The sequence below is a fragment of the Sceloporus undulatus genome, chromosome 1, assembly GCF_019175285.1.
Source record: "Sceloporus undulatus isolate JIND9_A2432 ecotype Alabama chromosome 1, SceUnd_v1.1, whole genome shotgun sequence".
Classification (NCBI taxonomy): domain Eukaryota; kingdom Metazoa; phylum Chordata; class Lepidosauria; order Squamata; family Phrynosomatidae; genus Sceloporus; species Sceloporus undulatus.
In genome coordinates, this window is record NC_056522.1 from 102,235,051 (window position 1) to 102,249,846 (window position 14,796).

Here is a 14,796-nt window from a genome sequence, read left to right on the forward strand (position 1 = left end):
ACGGACATCCACCTTCTTGCCGAAGGTGTGTCGCTTTCCCCACATGTGCCAGGACATTGTGTTACCCACTCTCGCATCCAACGACATCGGAGGAGGAGCGACGCCTACACTCTCTGATGTCAGGAGAGCACTGGCATTTTACCTGGACAGAACTGCTGCCTCCAGTCGGTCCGAGAGACTTTTCCAATGCTACTCGGAACCGAAGAAAGGGTTGCCTGGGTCTGCGCAGAGGTTGTCCAAATGGGTGGCTGGTACCATCCACCTCGGCTATGAACTGTAGGCAAGCCTCTCCCTGGCAGGGTTCGGTCCCATTCCCACAAGGTCAATGGCAGCATCCTCGGCATTCCTGTCGGGGATCCCCTTGGAGGAGGTCTGCAAGGCTGCCGTCTGGTCCCAACCTCTGACTTTCATCAGCATTATATTTGGACACCAGGGCCATCCGAGACGCAGCTTTCGGGAGGGCTGTGTTGGTTTCAGGGTTGCATTGATTGCACTACTGATGGGTTGTGTGGTGATTTATGTACAGTTGACACGTTTACATTCTGTTCTAGGTAGCTTGGTTATGGGACCGGTCTGCATGACTCTTGTTCCTACTCAGGTCTAGCAATGTTGTTGCATGTACCTTCCATGAACAGAAAAGACTGATGCTTTTTATGGTTCAAGGTGTTTATGTATAATAAATATACCTTTGGTTCACCATAGCTTTGGTTTCAGGACACTCCCTCCGCCGCATACCTTAGCTTGTCAGTCTAAACCCATTTGTATGATTCGCAGAGACCACGAAGAAGAAGGACAGGTTGCTTACCTGTAACAGTATTTCTTCGAGTGGTCATCTGCGAATACATACAAATCCCACCGTCCGTCCCCTCAGTGTCCTGCTCTCATTGGCTCTTTCCATCGCCTGCTTGGCGGAAAATTGCGGAACTGGGGAAAAGAGCGGGAAGGCAGGGGCCTATAACGGGTGGGCGGAGTTACCGCCAAAAAGTTTCAATACGTTGCAGAGTAAACTCTGCCCAGTGATTCCAGTAGGTTCCGAGCAGCACTGCGCAGGCGCAGTGAAACCCATTTGTATGTATTCGCAGATGACCACTCGAAGAAACTGTTACAGGTAAGCAACCTGTCCTTCTTCCTCTCTCTTCTTCTCCTCCTCTCTTCTACTCTGGGCCCAACAACATTTCCAACGCTCAGAATTTCATAGCCAGAGCCAGAAAAGAATGAAGAGGTGCCAAGAGTGTGGATGCAGATCTCTCTCTGGTGCGCAGCTCCTTCCCCAAGTCCGGGGAGTTGGGGTTTGTTGCTGGATGGCTGGGCCTTCTTATTTCTCTTCCTCCTGCTCCTCCTCTTCTTCTTCCTCCCCCTTCCTCCCCCCTCTTCTTCTTCTTCCCCTCCTTCTCTCCTCTTTCCTTCTCCTCTCTCTTCCTCCCTTCCTCCTCCTCCTCTCTTCCTCCCCTTCTATTTATTTTCTTTTTTCCTATTCTCATTCTCCTCCTCCTCTTGCTCCTTCCCCTTCCTCCTCTTCCTCTTCTGCGTTGTTGTTGTTGTTGGTTGTGTGCCTTCAACTCCTTTCGGCAATGGCGACCCTACAGAGTTTCCCTGGCAAGTTTCTTCAGGGGGGTGCCTTTACTTTCTCCTGAGAGGCCGAGAGAGGTGTGTGCCCAAGGCTCTCAGTGGGTTTGCATGGCCAGTCTGCCTCCATTCTCCCTAGCCACCAAGCCAGCCTCCTCTTCTTCCCCCTTCTTCTTCTTCTTCCTCCTCTTCTTCTTCCCCTCTTCCAATCACAATGACGCCTAGCTGCCCAAGCGCTCAGGCACTTCAGTGATCCATTGACCACTAAAAAAACCCAGAAAAACAGGTTTGAAAGATGCAAATGGGAATGGGGAACAAAAATAGCCCACGTCAAAATGCATTGAAGCAACTGATGTCACTGTGACATCTAATCACCTAAGCACTTGATTGACAGCTTAAAAAAGAAAAAAAATGGTTCAAGACAGGAAATGGGAATGGTGAACAAAAAAGTCTGTGTCAAAATACAACGGAGAAATATCAATGGGAATGAGAACATGGGTCAAGAAAAGCCAAGTCCATTTGCTCCCTTTTGTAATGGGAATGATGGACATGATTCAAATACGACTCGGGAACTCGATCCGAGCCAGACTCGCAGCGAGATTCATAGCTTTATAGCCCAGTGGGAATGGAGCCGTACTCGATATGCCTTCAGAAATGTTCTTCTGCACCTCTTCACAACTGACCTATCATTCATCATTGTTAGCTATAATGAAAGAATAGCAACAAGAACAGCAACACTCTATTAAACTGACCTCATGGAGGCCCATGGGCTTTCAGCAGCCTAAATATTTTCAGGATTGCAGCCCTTATCTTTAAAAAGAATTGACTCTTATAGGGACCTCTTAACCCAAAAAGACCTATTAACAGTATTTCAAAATAGAACTCAATATGCTACTTGGGGAGGCATTTTGATTTTTTTAAGTGGCTATCCCAGATTATATGACATTGGATGAATAAACTCTGTTTTGCAATACCACAGAAGAACATATTTCTTTCACTTAAATTCTAAATTCACAAGGTGCTGCCGACGTCTTGCTTTGCTGCACGAGGGAGTCGCAGTGGACAAACTGCGTGGCTCCCTCGCGCAGCAAAAAAGGACCCACAAAAAGGGATCCTTCTTGCGGTGCCATAAAGACATCGCAGTGTGCCAATGGCACACTCGTGACGTCTTTATGATGCCGGGACATGCAGACGCTAAGCATGTAGACAGGGCGCCACCATTTTGCTGCCGCCAGTACATACTAGGCTAACCCTAGTACATACTAGGGTTAGGGAGTGTCTGAATAGTGCGCACTCCCTAACCCTACTGCCACTACCACTGCCATGCTACATTTTGCCAGTCTGTATCCCGCCTAAATTCCAGTGGTGAAGCCTCAGAACTTTTTGCCTTGTGTGAGGGGTTTAAAATTTAGGTATCACAAATTATAAGCTTTTGTTTTCAGAGTGTCAGAATCCGATGAATTATCATGAAAGAAATCTGCATTAAAGCTGTCACTCAGCAAGGAACTATTTGCATAAAAGGAACTATTTGCACAAAAGCTCATCTCACATTCTCTCTAGAGCTGCATTAGCTATCATGTATTGAACTGGATAGGTAGAAGCAATCATCCTTATTGTTATTTATGTTGACAGCACAGTAGGGGGGACGGATGTAAACTTGAAGTTCCTTTACAGGCTTCTGACATACTTCATTACCTTATTATACTGGCTGATGAACCATGAGCCATGCTCCATTCTGAACTAAACCTTCAGAATTTGGCATGTATGCTTGAAGTACATCTGGAATTATGTTTTGCACCCATGCTGAAATTCCCCAACATTTCAGAATGTCCAAAATCCTTGTTTTCATTGAAGAAAATGTTTTTCATCAATATACTAAACACAGTGGTTTTATACACATCTGCATCAAACACCATCCATGATGGAGACTGTTAGAAAGAAGAAACTGGTGAGAATTTGTGCTTGGTGTTTGCATGCAAATTAGGAAGAATTAAGAGAAGGGCTGAGAAGGGCTTACATTTACACTAAAATATTCACTCTTATCTATTTCCCAAATTGTGCATTTATTATAATGTATTTGTAAATTCTGATGAATTCTGTCCTGTTTTCCCTTTCCATCTTTCCCCCAAGCAGTATTTGTTACCATCATCTCACAAACTGATTATTTCCACCTATCTGGTTCCTTTCACTCTGACTGATGTTAATAACTACTGAACATTTACTGTTGACATGCCTAACCATCTGTAATAACATCACACTCTATGCCTAGCCAATTAATGTAGGATTACATCAACAAAGGATACAACTGGAAGGAAAGCTGTGTTTACACCTTCACAGATGCTACATTTTGCAGAAAGAGCTTGGGATGCCACCCCAGTTAGGTACTGGATGCTTTTATCTGACATTCTTGATGGCTTTTCAGATGAGCAGTATTAATTTTGTCTCAACTAATGTTACATGTACTTTATTAAATCTCATTTACTTATTTATTTCCCACTCTTCTTTTTGCACAGGACTCAAGATGGCTTAAGATCCACAGAACCTACTACAGTGCGCCCTTCTTTTATGTGTGGGATCCATTCTGGACCCCCCCCCCTTAAAAGAATTTGTGCGTATGCTTGTGCCCCATTGTTCCTTCTGGCACACAGTGCCGCTTCTTCCAGCATATGATGAAAGCAGCGCATAATGTGCTAGCGTATGACGCGGGCACACTGTACTATTATTATTATTAATTTCAGCAACCAACTCTGAATGATGCATACCTCCAAAATTCACCAGTGAAGAGAACCAGGATATCAATCCTGGAAGCCAGGTGGAGAGCATCTGGACAAAAATTAAAGGGAAAGGAAACAACAGGGGTGTTTTTATGGGAGTCAACTACAGACCCCCAAGTCAGACTGAGGAATTGGATGGTGCCTTTCTAAAACAGATGGTCACCACACATTCAGAAAGGAGAGATGTAGTATTGATGGGTGACTTCAACTATCCTGATATTTGCTGGAAGTCAAACTCAGGGTATTAAAAGAACTAGCAAATATAATATCAGAGCCATTGGTAATACTCTTTGAGAACTCCTGAAGAACAGGAGAAGTCCCAGCAGACTGAAGGAGGGCAAACATTGTCTTCATCTTCAAAAAGGGAAAAAAGAAGTGAGCACATGCTTGCCTTTTGGAAGGCTATTGCTTAGCAATAGCCTTTGTTTCTAAAGGCCACTAAGGTGTCATCACCTTGCCCAACAAGAAAGGATCTGGAATTCAAGGGAGCTTTCAATTTCACTTTAGTCTTCCCAACTACCTGCACCCAGAAGGAAAAAAAGCCATGCAATAAACCAACTAAGAGGCAGGGAGAAGCAGCTGGAGACACAATTCAATGGAGGCATGGTGGGGGGGGGGGGGGGGAAATAGAAAAAAGGACGAAAAAAAAAAAAAAAAAAAAGAAAAAAAAAAAAGAAGAGGGGGGGGGGAAAAAAGGGAAAAGAAAATAAAGGGGGGGCGGGGGGGGGGGGGGGGGGCGGAATACAGAAAAGAGCATGAAACTCAAACAAAGAAAATAGATAAATTAACCAGAGAAAGATGGGGGAATTTTATTACCACCTGTCCTGAGTGAGGGAAGGAAAATAACTGAAGAGGAAATGATAGGGATCAGGATACTGAATCACTCAAATTAACGTAAGATCCCTTGCCTCATCTAGGCAGAGTCTGGAATGAAGCCTTACCTGGAATGCTCCTTTTCTACTGACTGAGAACAGCATTTTCTCTATAGAAAATGTGTAGAAATGTTATTTTCTATGCTTCCTGGACAGTGAAAATGCTGTTTTACACATACACATACAAAAACAAAACCCACATATAGATTTTGTGTAGAATCAGTCCAAAACTAATTCTCATTGTTTGCAGATTCTCCATGTCAACATTTCTCAGCACTCCAAACACATTTTCTAAAATATTTCTGAATACTCTTCCCTACCCAATACCCCTCCTTCATCTCTCTCAAGGTTTTTCATGGAAATAATAACAGTTATTGTAAGGTCGAAACGTAAACTGAGAACCAATCTTTTTCAGTAACATGACTTTCACTGACAAGTCAATAAAAAATTAACTGTTTTATACCTGGCTGACTTCAGTGAAAGCTTTCATACAGTATGTCATGGGACTCATCTATATCCACAATGTTATGTAACCTACCGGTATTTCTAAAGATAATCTAAGATCTATGATAAATTTAACCATGCTTAATGCCCCACCCCATGCACATCCTGTCAGAAATATGTTCATCCCATTTCTAAAATGTTTCTAATAATAATAATAATAATAATAACAACAATAATAATACACACAACTGGAAACTGGCTTTAATATGAACCTTCAATAAACAACATTTGCCCATTTTGATTCCAAGGGCCTTTCATATTACAGAATTATAGCACTATAATTCCACATTACTGCCATTGCTGCTGCTTATGGAATCTTGTGGTTTGATAGTTTGGTAGAGACTAGAGCTCTCTGCTGAAAAACTCATCCCTAAACTGCAAATCCCAAGGTCCTACAAGAGGGAACTACGAAAATAAAAGTGATATGCTGTTATTAATGTGTAGTTTGAAAGAGCCCCTGGTCTCAAAAAGTATTTAGTAGTCCACGTTGAAATCTCCATTGAGCTGGGTAACTGGCCAGTCATTCTCTCTCAGCCTAATCCACCTGACAGGATTGTTGTGAGGATAAAGGGGAAGGAAATGAGCCACTCATGAACCCTTAATCTCACAGAAGGTATGAATCTGGGATATAAATATCAGTCATAAATAAATACATATAGCTTCTGAGATACAGTTGCCTAAGAGTAAATCCTGCTGAATATGCTTAGTGCAAGCAGCAAGCATGTAGAGGAGCATGTTGCAAATGGCTAACACAGATACTGTAAGAGGTTATATCACCATACATAGGGAATTCTTGCCTGTGCAGAATTTCCTTTGTGATAGATTGAATGGATAGACTTTGCTATACCTCAGGGTAAGCCAGAGCTGTGTGAATTTTATGGTCCTGTATAACTGCAGATAAGGGACAGAATTGGTATAAAGCACAGAAGCCAGCATCCTAAAAATCTCATGCTAATCTTTTAAAAAGTCGATCAGTTTTCTTGCGCTTATGGCACTGTGGTGGTACCTCTCATCCCGTATCATTTGAAATTGATGGGTCGTCTATTATGTAGAGCAGGGACCAATTTTTGCCCCAAACTCAGTACTCTGTTTCGCTCCAAATTTAGTCCAAAATCACAACTGGAAGAGCTTTTCAGTTGCAAATGTTTTGGAGGAGACGGGAAATGTGTTTAAATCTAATCTGCTGCTCCAGGATGTATTCTTTTGTATTGTTTCTGACTTTGGGGGTGCTTTTTCATACCTCCCAAAGTGGGAGCTCAAAAACTGGGGGGGGGGGGAGACAGCGTGCAATCTACAAACTGCACAACCCATCCCTAATCCAACACTACCTGTTGTGTGGCTATTTTGACATATTTGATCTGTCATGTGCCTTATTGTATCTTGCATTACCTGGATTAATTTGATGCATAGAAGGTCTTCACTGAATATTTTCAACAGGTTAATGTGCCCATCTTCCACCTTCATGCTTTCTTAAATAGAGGGCAGTCAATAAAAACAAGAACAACCCAGAGCAGTTTTTTTTTTTCCTGGTTGACATAGACCAGAGTCTTTTTGCATTCTGATAAAAATGATGCAATTCAATTGCATTTGCTAGGGAAATCAGTATATCCTTCTGTTCTTGGCTGATGGCTGCTTACCATCACTTCTTACTTCTGAATCTGATGCACACTAGCCGTGGCCACTGCTTTCTTCATCACTAAGGATGGCTAACGTGTGGCCCTCCAGATGTTTTTGGACTGCTGCTCCCATCAGTCCTAGTCATCTCAGTCAATGGTGAAAGATTATGAGAACTGAAATCCAACAAAAACTAGAGGCCTACACTCTACCCCTATACTGGACACATGGAATGGAGAGCAAGTTGACATCCAATATACCTAATCTTTGTGCATCCCATAGAAAAATGAAAGGGATTCCTATGGCTTTTGTGGATGGTTCTTGGACTTTTGTAACTGAAGATACAGAGAACCTGTTCTTACAATTCTGCTGAATCTGAAATGGGAAATATTACTATTTTGGATTACAACTCCCAGAATTCCCCAGTCAGGAGAGCGATTGGCTAATCCTGTTGGGACATTCTGGAAGTTATAGTCCTAAAGAGTAACTTTTACAAGTTCTAGGCTGAATGGCCAAAGGGTTGATCTCATGCCCTTCTCCAGGAAGTAAGTATATGCCTGGAAGAAACAAGTGAGCAAGGCTTTTGAGCCAGAGAACTGATCAGTCTAACCCAGTGCTCTCAGCTGCTATTAATCTTGTCCCCTGGGCCTGCTTTTTAAAACCCTTTTAACTGTAGAGGTGTGGAGTTAATCTGAGGCATTCTCGAACACAGCACCAGAGGGGGACAATATTGTCCCCACCTCCCCATGTATTCACCAAATAACAGAGCATCTGGGTTAAAACACTACAAAATGCATTTTGCCTCACCTGTGTCCATGTTCAGTTGTTATTATCTCCTGCCCTACTGTGGCAAACCATGTGCTCTATTGTTGGTATAGTTTCTTTAAGACACTTGGTTCTTGTACCCAGAGTATTCCTATACCTTGAGACAGAGAGATGGATGGACGGACAGACAGACAGACAGACAGACAAAGGCTTGGATTTAGGTTTTTCCAAGGCATAGTTTTTCCTCAAGCAGGGCTTACTCCTGGATCTTTCCCAGGAGCATGTTGAATTTCTCCCTCACACACAACTATTTATGTTACTAAAATACTTGGCAGCTATTTCTATCCTAAACATACATCACATCTCAGTGACACTGTGAGATCAATGATGAAAACAAGGACAATGATTTTGTTTCATCAGGTAGAACAACACACAATCATGTCTGCAATCCTGGAGCTGCTACAAGTCAGTGTCAGCAACACTGAATCAGAAAGACCAATGGTTTAATTTGGTATGATGACTCTTCTTATCCTCTTAACAAGTTTTGGGGGTGGGGGAGTTGTTCCAGATTCCCAATTTCCTACTTCCTTAACTAGATAAATACTAACTGAAGTTAGGTAAATGACAAGCTAATTGTGCTGGAGGGGGGGGATGCACATCATAGTTCTTACTCAATTTAGAATTGAGTGTCCTTCTCAGTCTAATTGCAAACTCATTGACAAGTATACATGCATAACAAATGTGTGGATGTGCAGCTTCCTAGCATGTAAATGAGTGATTTGAAATCTATGGCCTTTCAGACAGTGATGAAATATTATTCCCATAATACTGCACCACAAGCCAGGCAGGTTAGGGCTAATGGGAACTGGAGTTCAAGAACACCTGGAAAGTTGGAAGGTACAGCTCTAGTGTACATTACAGAAGCATTTTTTTTAAAAAAAACTCCCTGGTGGAAGAATAGTACTACTTGTGCAGAAAAAAGTGTCACTGTCTTATGCAATAGTTAGTCTTGAAAGTATGCAAACCAAACCTGAGGGCAGGAGCTGGGTAAGGTGCAATCCTGGGTGGCCATGGGCTCCCCCAACCCTCATCACATATGGACACAGGCTGATTTTTCATTTAAAACTGTGATTCCTAAAGTGGGTGGTATGTTCTCCTCAGAAGGCAGTGGAAAGATTCAGGGGGGCAGTGAGAGGGAAAAGGGGATGGCAGGGGGTCTTCAGAGTATTGGTGTACAAGAAAGACAAGGGAAAACATCAGCCTTTAAGACCATGGTGGGGATGAGGATTGCATGAACTTCTTTTCAAGGTCCCTTAAAACCACTGAATAGGCTCAATGATCATTTCATGTGGTAGTATCTCCTGCTCTTCGCCTGCCAGCACAAGCTGACTTACCCACATAGAATCGTAGCATTAAGTCATGGCTATACTTTCAAGACTGGGCACAGGGCATTGCTTCTGTGGCCTAGAGTGGTGCCATGTGGGGAAGACTGATTAACTGGAGCAAGGAGTTAGAGCATGTGTGGCATGGGAGAAGAGGTGGCAAAAAATAAGCTTTCAAATTTGGGGCCCCGTATATGCTTTGTGAGCTTTGCTGGGACTTGGCTGGCAGGTTGGAGCTGCAATGCTGCTCCTGTTTTCTTTCATCAGACAAGCTGAGAGAATAGGTAGCAAAAGAAACAATGTTGTAGAGAACATTTGAAGCTATGTGGAGAAGACACTTCTCTGGGGAAGGAGTATCTGGGGTAAATTCTTGGAAAGATCCTTCACCTTGGAGTGGCTCCTGTAGTTAAAATCTCTCCCTTCCCTGATCTCTGCCAGTCTCAAGTCCAGAGTATGTGGCCACTATAAGCCTCCTACCCACACACCAGCTATGCCCTCTCTGCCCCAATAAAGGACTGAGAATCCTTCCTCACCAGGGAGAAACTTCTTCCTTTGCACCCAGTCACCTTGGGAACAGCATCCAAACAGCTGTCTGAATAGTGACCAAGAGGCCTCTTGCCCAAACTAGCCTTTGCTAGAAGGGCAGCATGGGCAAGAGGCTTCTCAGTTGCTGTTCCCTGATGGAGCAGGTGCAGTGACTGAGCATCTGGATGGGCAACAACCAAGAAGCCTGTTGCGTGGATTGGCCTTTTCAACAAGGCCAGCTTAGGCAAAAGGCTTCTCGGTTGCTGCTCATGCAGATGCCCAGTTGCTGCTCCCAGGGTTACTGGGTGTAAAGGGAGCATCTGCCAAAATATGTTATTTTGAATTTGCAGTAGAACAGTACACCTAATATCAAGAAATACACGGGTAGGTGTGCTAGGGTTATTGCCCAAGAGAAAGGGGGACGGTAGCTGGAAAAAGTTTGGGGACCACTGTTTTAAAATGTAAGGGGAGAAACAAGTTTTATCACCTCTGAGGGTCCAACTGTTTGGTAGCTTGGGAAAGAATTAAATAGATATCTGTAAGTTGTACACACCACTCAGCACATCAGATGCTCCTTTGATACTGATCAGGTTGGTCCTTTGCCCATCCTCCCAAATTCATCAGACAAGGCCACCTATGACATCAGCCTGGGCCAGAAAATCTGCATATTATGGGGATTCAACAGGTAACTTTAATTTCCCATTATGAGATTTTCCTCATATGTCTTTTGTGTTCCTGATGCTTTCGGTCTAGCTATCACTTCCCAGTATACTGGGTTATGCCGCATTTCCACCTGGAAGAGCATTTCACACATTTTTAATTATATGAATTCAGTGCTCAGGAATTCTACAGTTTCTGCTTCAGAGATAAATAATCTTTATTAAAGAGTTACCTGGAAATCTGCTCTACCAAATGCTAGGATGTCACTTGTGGATTCAGTAGCATTCTGACCCATTCTGACTTTTATCACTTTATTCCCAAGCCATCATTGTCCACTGAAACAAACTGGCACAAGTGAAACTTCTGCAGCATGTTTTCAATTCCAATTTGGCATCCATCTAGTCTTTTTTTTAGCATCTGAATGTATGCATCACTGTGAGTAGTTGGCACACCAGCTCCAATGAAGACTGCAGAGACCCAAATACAAAATTCTGCTGCAGCCAGGGAGCTCACTGGGTCACCTTTGGGCTAGTTACTGTCTTTTTTAATTTCCTACCTCACAAGGTTGTTGTTAAGATAAATGAAACAGAAAACCTCATAACCTTGGATCTTCTGCAGAGTAGGAATGAAACACCCCTATAGACACTTATTTAAACACAGCTGTTAATAAGGCTAGGATAGCCTATAATGTCTTTAGCACAAATGGCTTTCACTGTATGATCCTGGACAATCTAGATAGGTCCCTTCCTCGTTCACTGCCTCTTCAGTTAAAATATCTGAGCGAGGGAAGCTATTTCTCTTTCTCTGACATGATGAGAAATTTCTCTTATTTCAGCCCACTAGAGACAGCCAAAACTACGATGAGCGTTAGGAATATTAAAATTTCATTGGCGTAAAAGATTTCATCACAGCTGCACTGAATATGCAGCTTCCTTATCGTATAGATAATCTCTTCTATATGAATAATACTGCCTATGGGAAGGAAATTCATCTCAGATCCTCTAAGTGCAAATAAAGCATGCAGTCTGGTCTTGAATTTTTTACACCACTCCTAAGAGCTGGGAAACAGCAACCTACTGGGGAACATGGACAAGAGTGACATGCAAATGAACACTATCAAACATGCCACTGTCTCTGTTGATACCTCACGAATGGCCTTCCCAAAGAGGGTAAAACTGACATAATATTTCTGGTGACACACTGAGGCTTTACTGCCCTGGTAATTTAAAGGGTTCTGTTGTCTCAGTTTGCTCATAGTTACAACTCCCAGAATTCCCTATTCAGCATGGGAAATTATGGGAGCTGTTAACCCCAAAAAGCAACTTTTCCCACTTTTGGTTTCAACAGACCTTGGCTCCTTTTAGTCTCTTCCCCTCTCCATCCTCTTATGGACCAGTTTGGGCAGATGCAAATATGGATCTGTATATGTCAAATTCCATCCTCATAGAGCCCTAAGTCTGGCAATAAGCTTAAGGGCATCTGTCTGACATCCTTCTCAAAATGACAAGAACATTTGGATCAATTTATCAGCATTACAATTTGCCACACACAGAATGCTGTCCCAAACAAGGGGCAGAGATTTTGCTGGTCCAGGACTGGGACACTGTCATCATCATTTTGTCACTGGTTCTATCAAACATCTGGGCTGCAATACTGTGGCAGATTCAGGTGAGCATCACAGCCTTCCCAAGCCTCCCACAATGTGTTAGAACCTAAACTCTGCCTTTACCTGCTTTGGTCCCAGTTGGCAGCAAAGAGGACCAGAATCTTCCTGCCATAGTGATCAAGGTTGGCCAGTCCGCCTGGGAAGCCGTCCTTGAGTGCCTGCTTGATGCCCGGGTCGGTGGCTTTAAAGCTCTTGAACATATCCAGGTTCTGCTGACGATACTCAAAGTACTGAGCCAGCAAGCGAAATGCCTCAAAGTGCTGGAACTTTCTGGCCCGAAGGAAGCGAAGGATGAAGGCATCATCGGTGCGGAGAAAGCCAATGTCAGGCCGGGTGATCACCATGTCCCGGACCTCCTGGATGTCCTGGTGCAAGGTGTCCGGGTTTTCATTCAGTTCCAGCCGGGCTTTCTCCAGCGTCTCGGGAGAGAGACCTGCCTGCAAATGAGTCATTGTGCCCCTCGGTCCTATAGCACTCCCTCCACTCTTCTGGTCAGGAAGAAGGGATCTAGACCCAAACTGCCAGAAAATCCTGGGGCTGGGCTCCTTAAAGAAGGAAAAACACACACACAGGGAAAATAGATCCTTTGTTTTTCCAGGGGGGAAAACCCCAAAGACTCCACCTTTGTCAGAATCCCAGGAGAGCAGTGGCCCTTTGCCTTACAGCCTGACTCTCTCCCAGAGAAATAACTGGCTGTGTTCAATAGGTAAGTGTGGCTCGGCTCCTTTGCCTCTTGCTCAGGCCCATTCAGGGGTGGGTCTCAGTGAGCATCTGCTCCCAACTGCCTTGCATTTGTTCACTGCTTTCATCAGCAGTGAAAAATAAAAACAAAAACAGGAAAGCTTGTGGAAATTTGCTTGATCCCTTCTGCTGCCAACTGACAGACAGAATGGCTCTGGTAGGGCCCAAGTAAGCTTACGTTAATAGTTTTGGTAGCCCCACCAAGCAATGGGGGGAGAGCCGGTCTCCCCAGACTTCCGATTGAGTCGATTTGGGCCAAGGAAAAACCAAACAAAGAACCCAGTCTGCCCCGAATGTTCTCCAATGGCAGAAAGCAAGGCCTGGGGATGGCAGAATTGGGAAGATGCCTGAGAGGGACTGGATTGGCTGCCCTTCCTTCTTCTCTTTTTCCAATGGCTCTCCCTCCGATCCTCTCTGCAAGGCCAGGCTCCGTCCCTCTTGGCGCTCCTGCGACAAACCCTGGAGAGAGCAAGAAGGGCAGCAGGGAATCAAAGTGGTCCTCTCTTTCTCCCTCCCTCTTCTGGGCTTGAGAAGCAGCACGTGGGGAGCAAGGGCTGCTCGGCTGCCAGGCTTCCTTGGTTCTTAGAGAATCAAAGGGGGGGGGGGGTTCTGTTCGAAAAGAGAGAGAGCCTTCAAGGCCCCCCCAGGGCCTCCCCACTCCCCCCTTTTCCCCTCCTCTGCCCTTCCCTGGCCCCAGCAAGCCTTGCCTGGCAGACCCTCCTCTGGGGCTCCTTCTCACTTGGCAGCCAGGGAAGAGGAAAGCGACGCCAAGGAGGAAGGCGCCCAGGCTGAGGAGGCCAGCAAGAGCCAGAGGCAGCAGCGGCAGCCCAGGAGGAGCCCAGCCTCCAGCCTCCGGAGAGGCTGCAGCAACGCCCGCCAGCCAAGGCAGCAGGCAATGCGGCACCTCGGGAGCCAAGGAGGAGCCCCTGCTTCCCGGCGGCTGCAGGAGGAGGAGGAGGAGGAGGAGGAGAGCCCAAGAGCTGCTGCTGCTGCTACTACTGCTGCTCTTGGGGCTTCTGGCTCTGGAAGATGGAGGGAGCTGGGCGGCGGGAGGAAGCCTTTGTGTCCTCCTCCTCCTCCTCGGCTGGGGGTCCTTCCAGCAGCAGCCGGGCCCCAGGCGCCGCTCAGGAGGAGGCTCCCCCTCCAGCCCCGCCCTCCTGCCCCTCCCTTTCTTGGCCAGGAGGACCCCCCCCCTTAGGCCCCAGCACCAAAGGGGAGACCTGGCTGGAGGGAGAGGGACCCCCAAACTCACAAGACTCCTCTGAATATAAGCCCACGCTCCTGACTCAGGCTCCCGAGGGACCCCAAGGGGAGCCTGAGTCAAGACTGCCATGCGGCAGCTCAAAAGGCCAATGCCATTCCAGGCTGCATCGATAGACGGAGAGCGTCTAAATCAAGGGAAATAATGGCGCCATCCTATTCTGCCGCACTTGGAAGACTGGGTCCAGTTCTGGGCACCCCAGTTCCAAAAGGACCTGGACAGATTGGAGGGCCACCAAAACGGCGAAGGGCACGGTTAAGGGGTGATAGGATAGCCCTCTTTAAGCATTTGAAGGAGGGAGCAAGCTTGTTTTCTGCTGCTCCAGAGAACAGGACCCGGAACAATGGACACAAGCTCCAGGAAAAGAGGTTCCACCTCAACATTAGCAGGAACGTCCTGACAGTGAGGGCCGTTCGACAGTGGAACACCCTCCCTCCTTCCTTAGAGGTCTTTAAACAGAGGCTGG

The 14,796-nt window shown here is 45.4% G+C and overlaps 1 protein-coding gene across 1 annotated transcript in view; it reads right to left on the reverse strand.

Annotated features, from left to right (window-relative positions):
• CLVS2 (clavesin 2) overlaps positions 1-13,666 on the reverse strand; it is a 68,576-nt gene extending 54,910 nt beyond the window's left edge. Inside the window, exon 1 of the mRNA XM_042443994.1 lies at positions 12,392-13,666. Coding sequence (XP_042299928.1) covers positions 12,392-12,780 — 389 coding nt within the window. The 5' untranslated portion in view covers positions 12,781-13,666. The remainder of the gene's footprint in view (positions 1-12,391) is intronic.
• Positions 13,667-14,796: the final 1,130 nt, after the last annotated feature.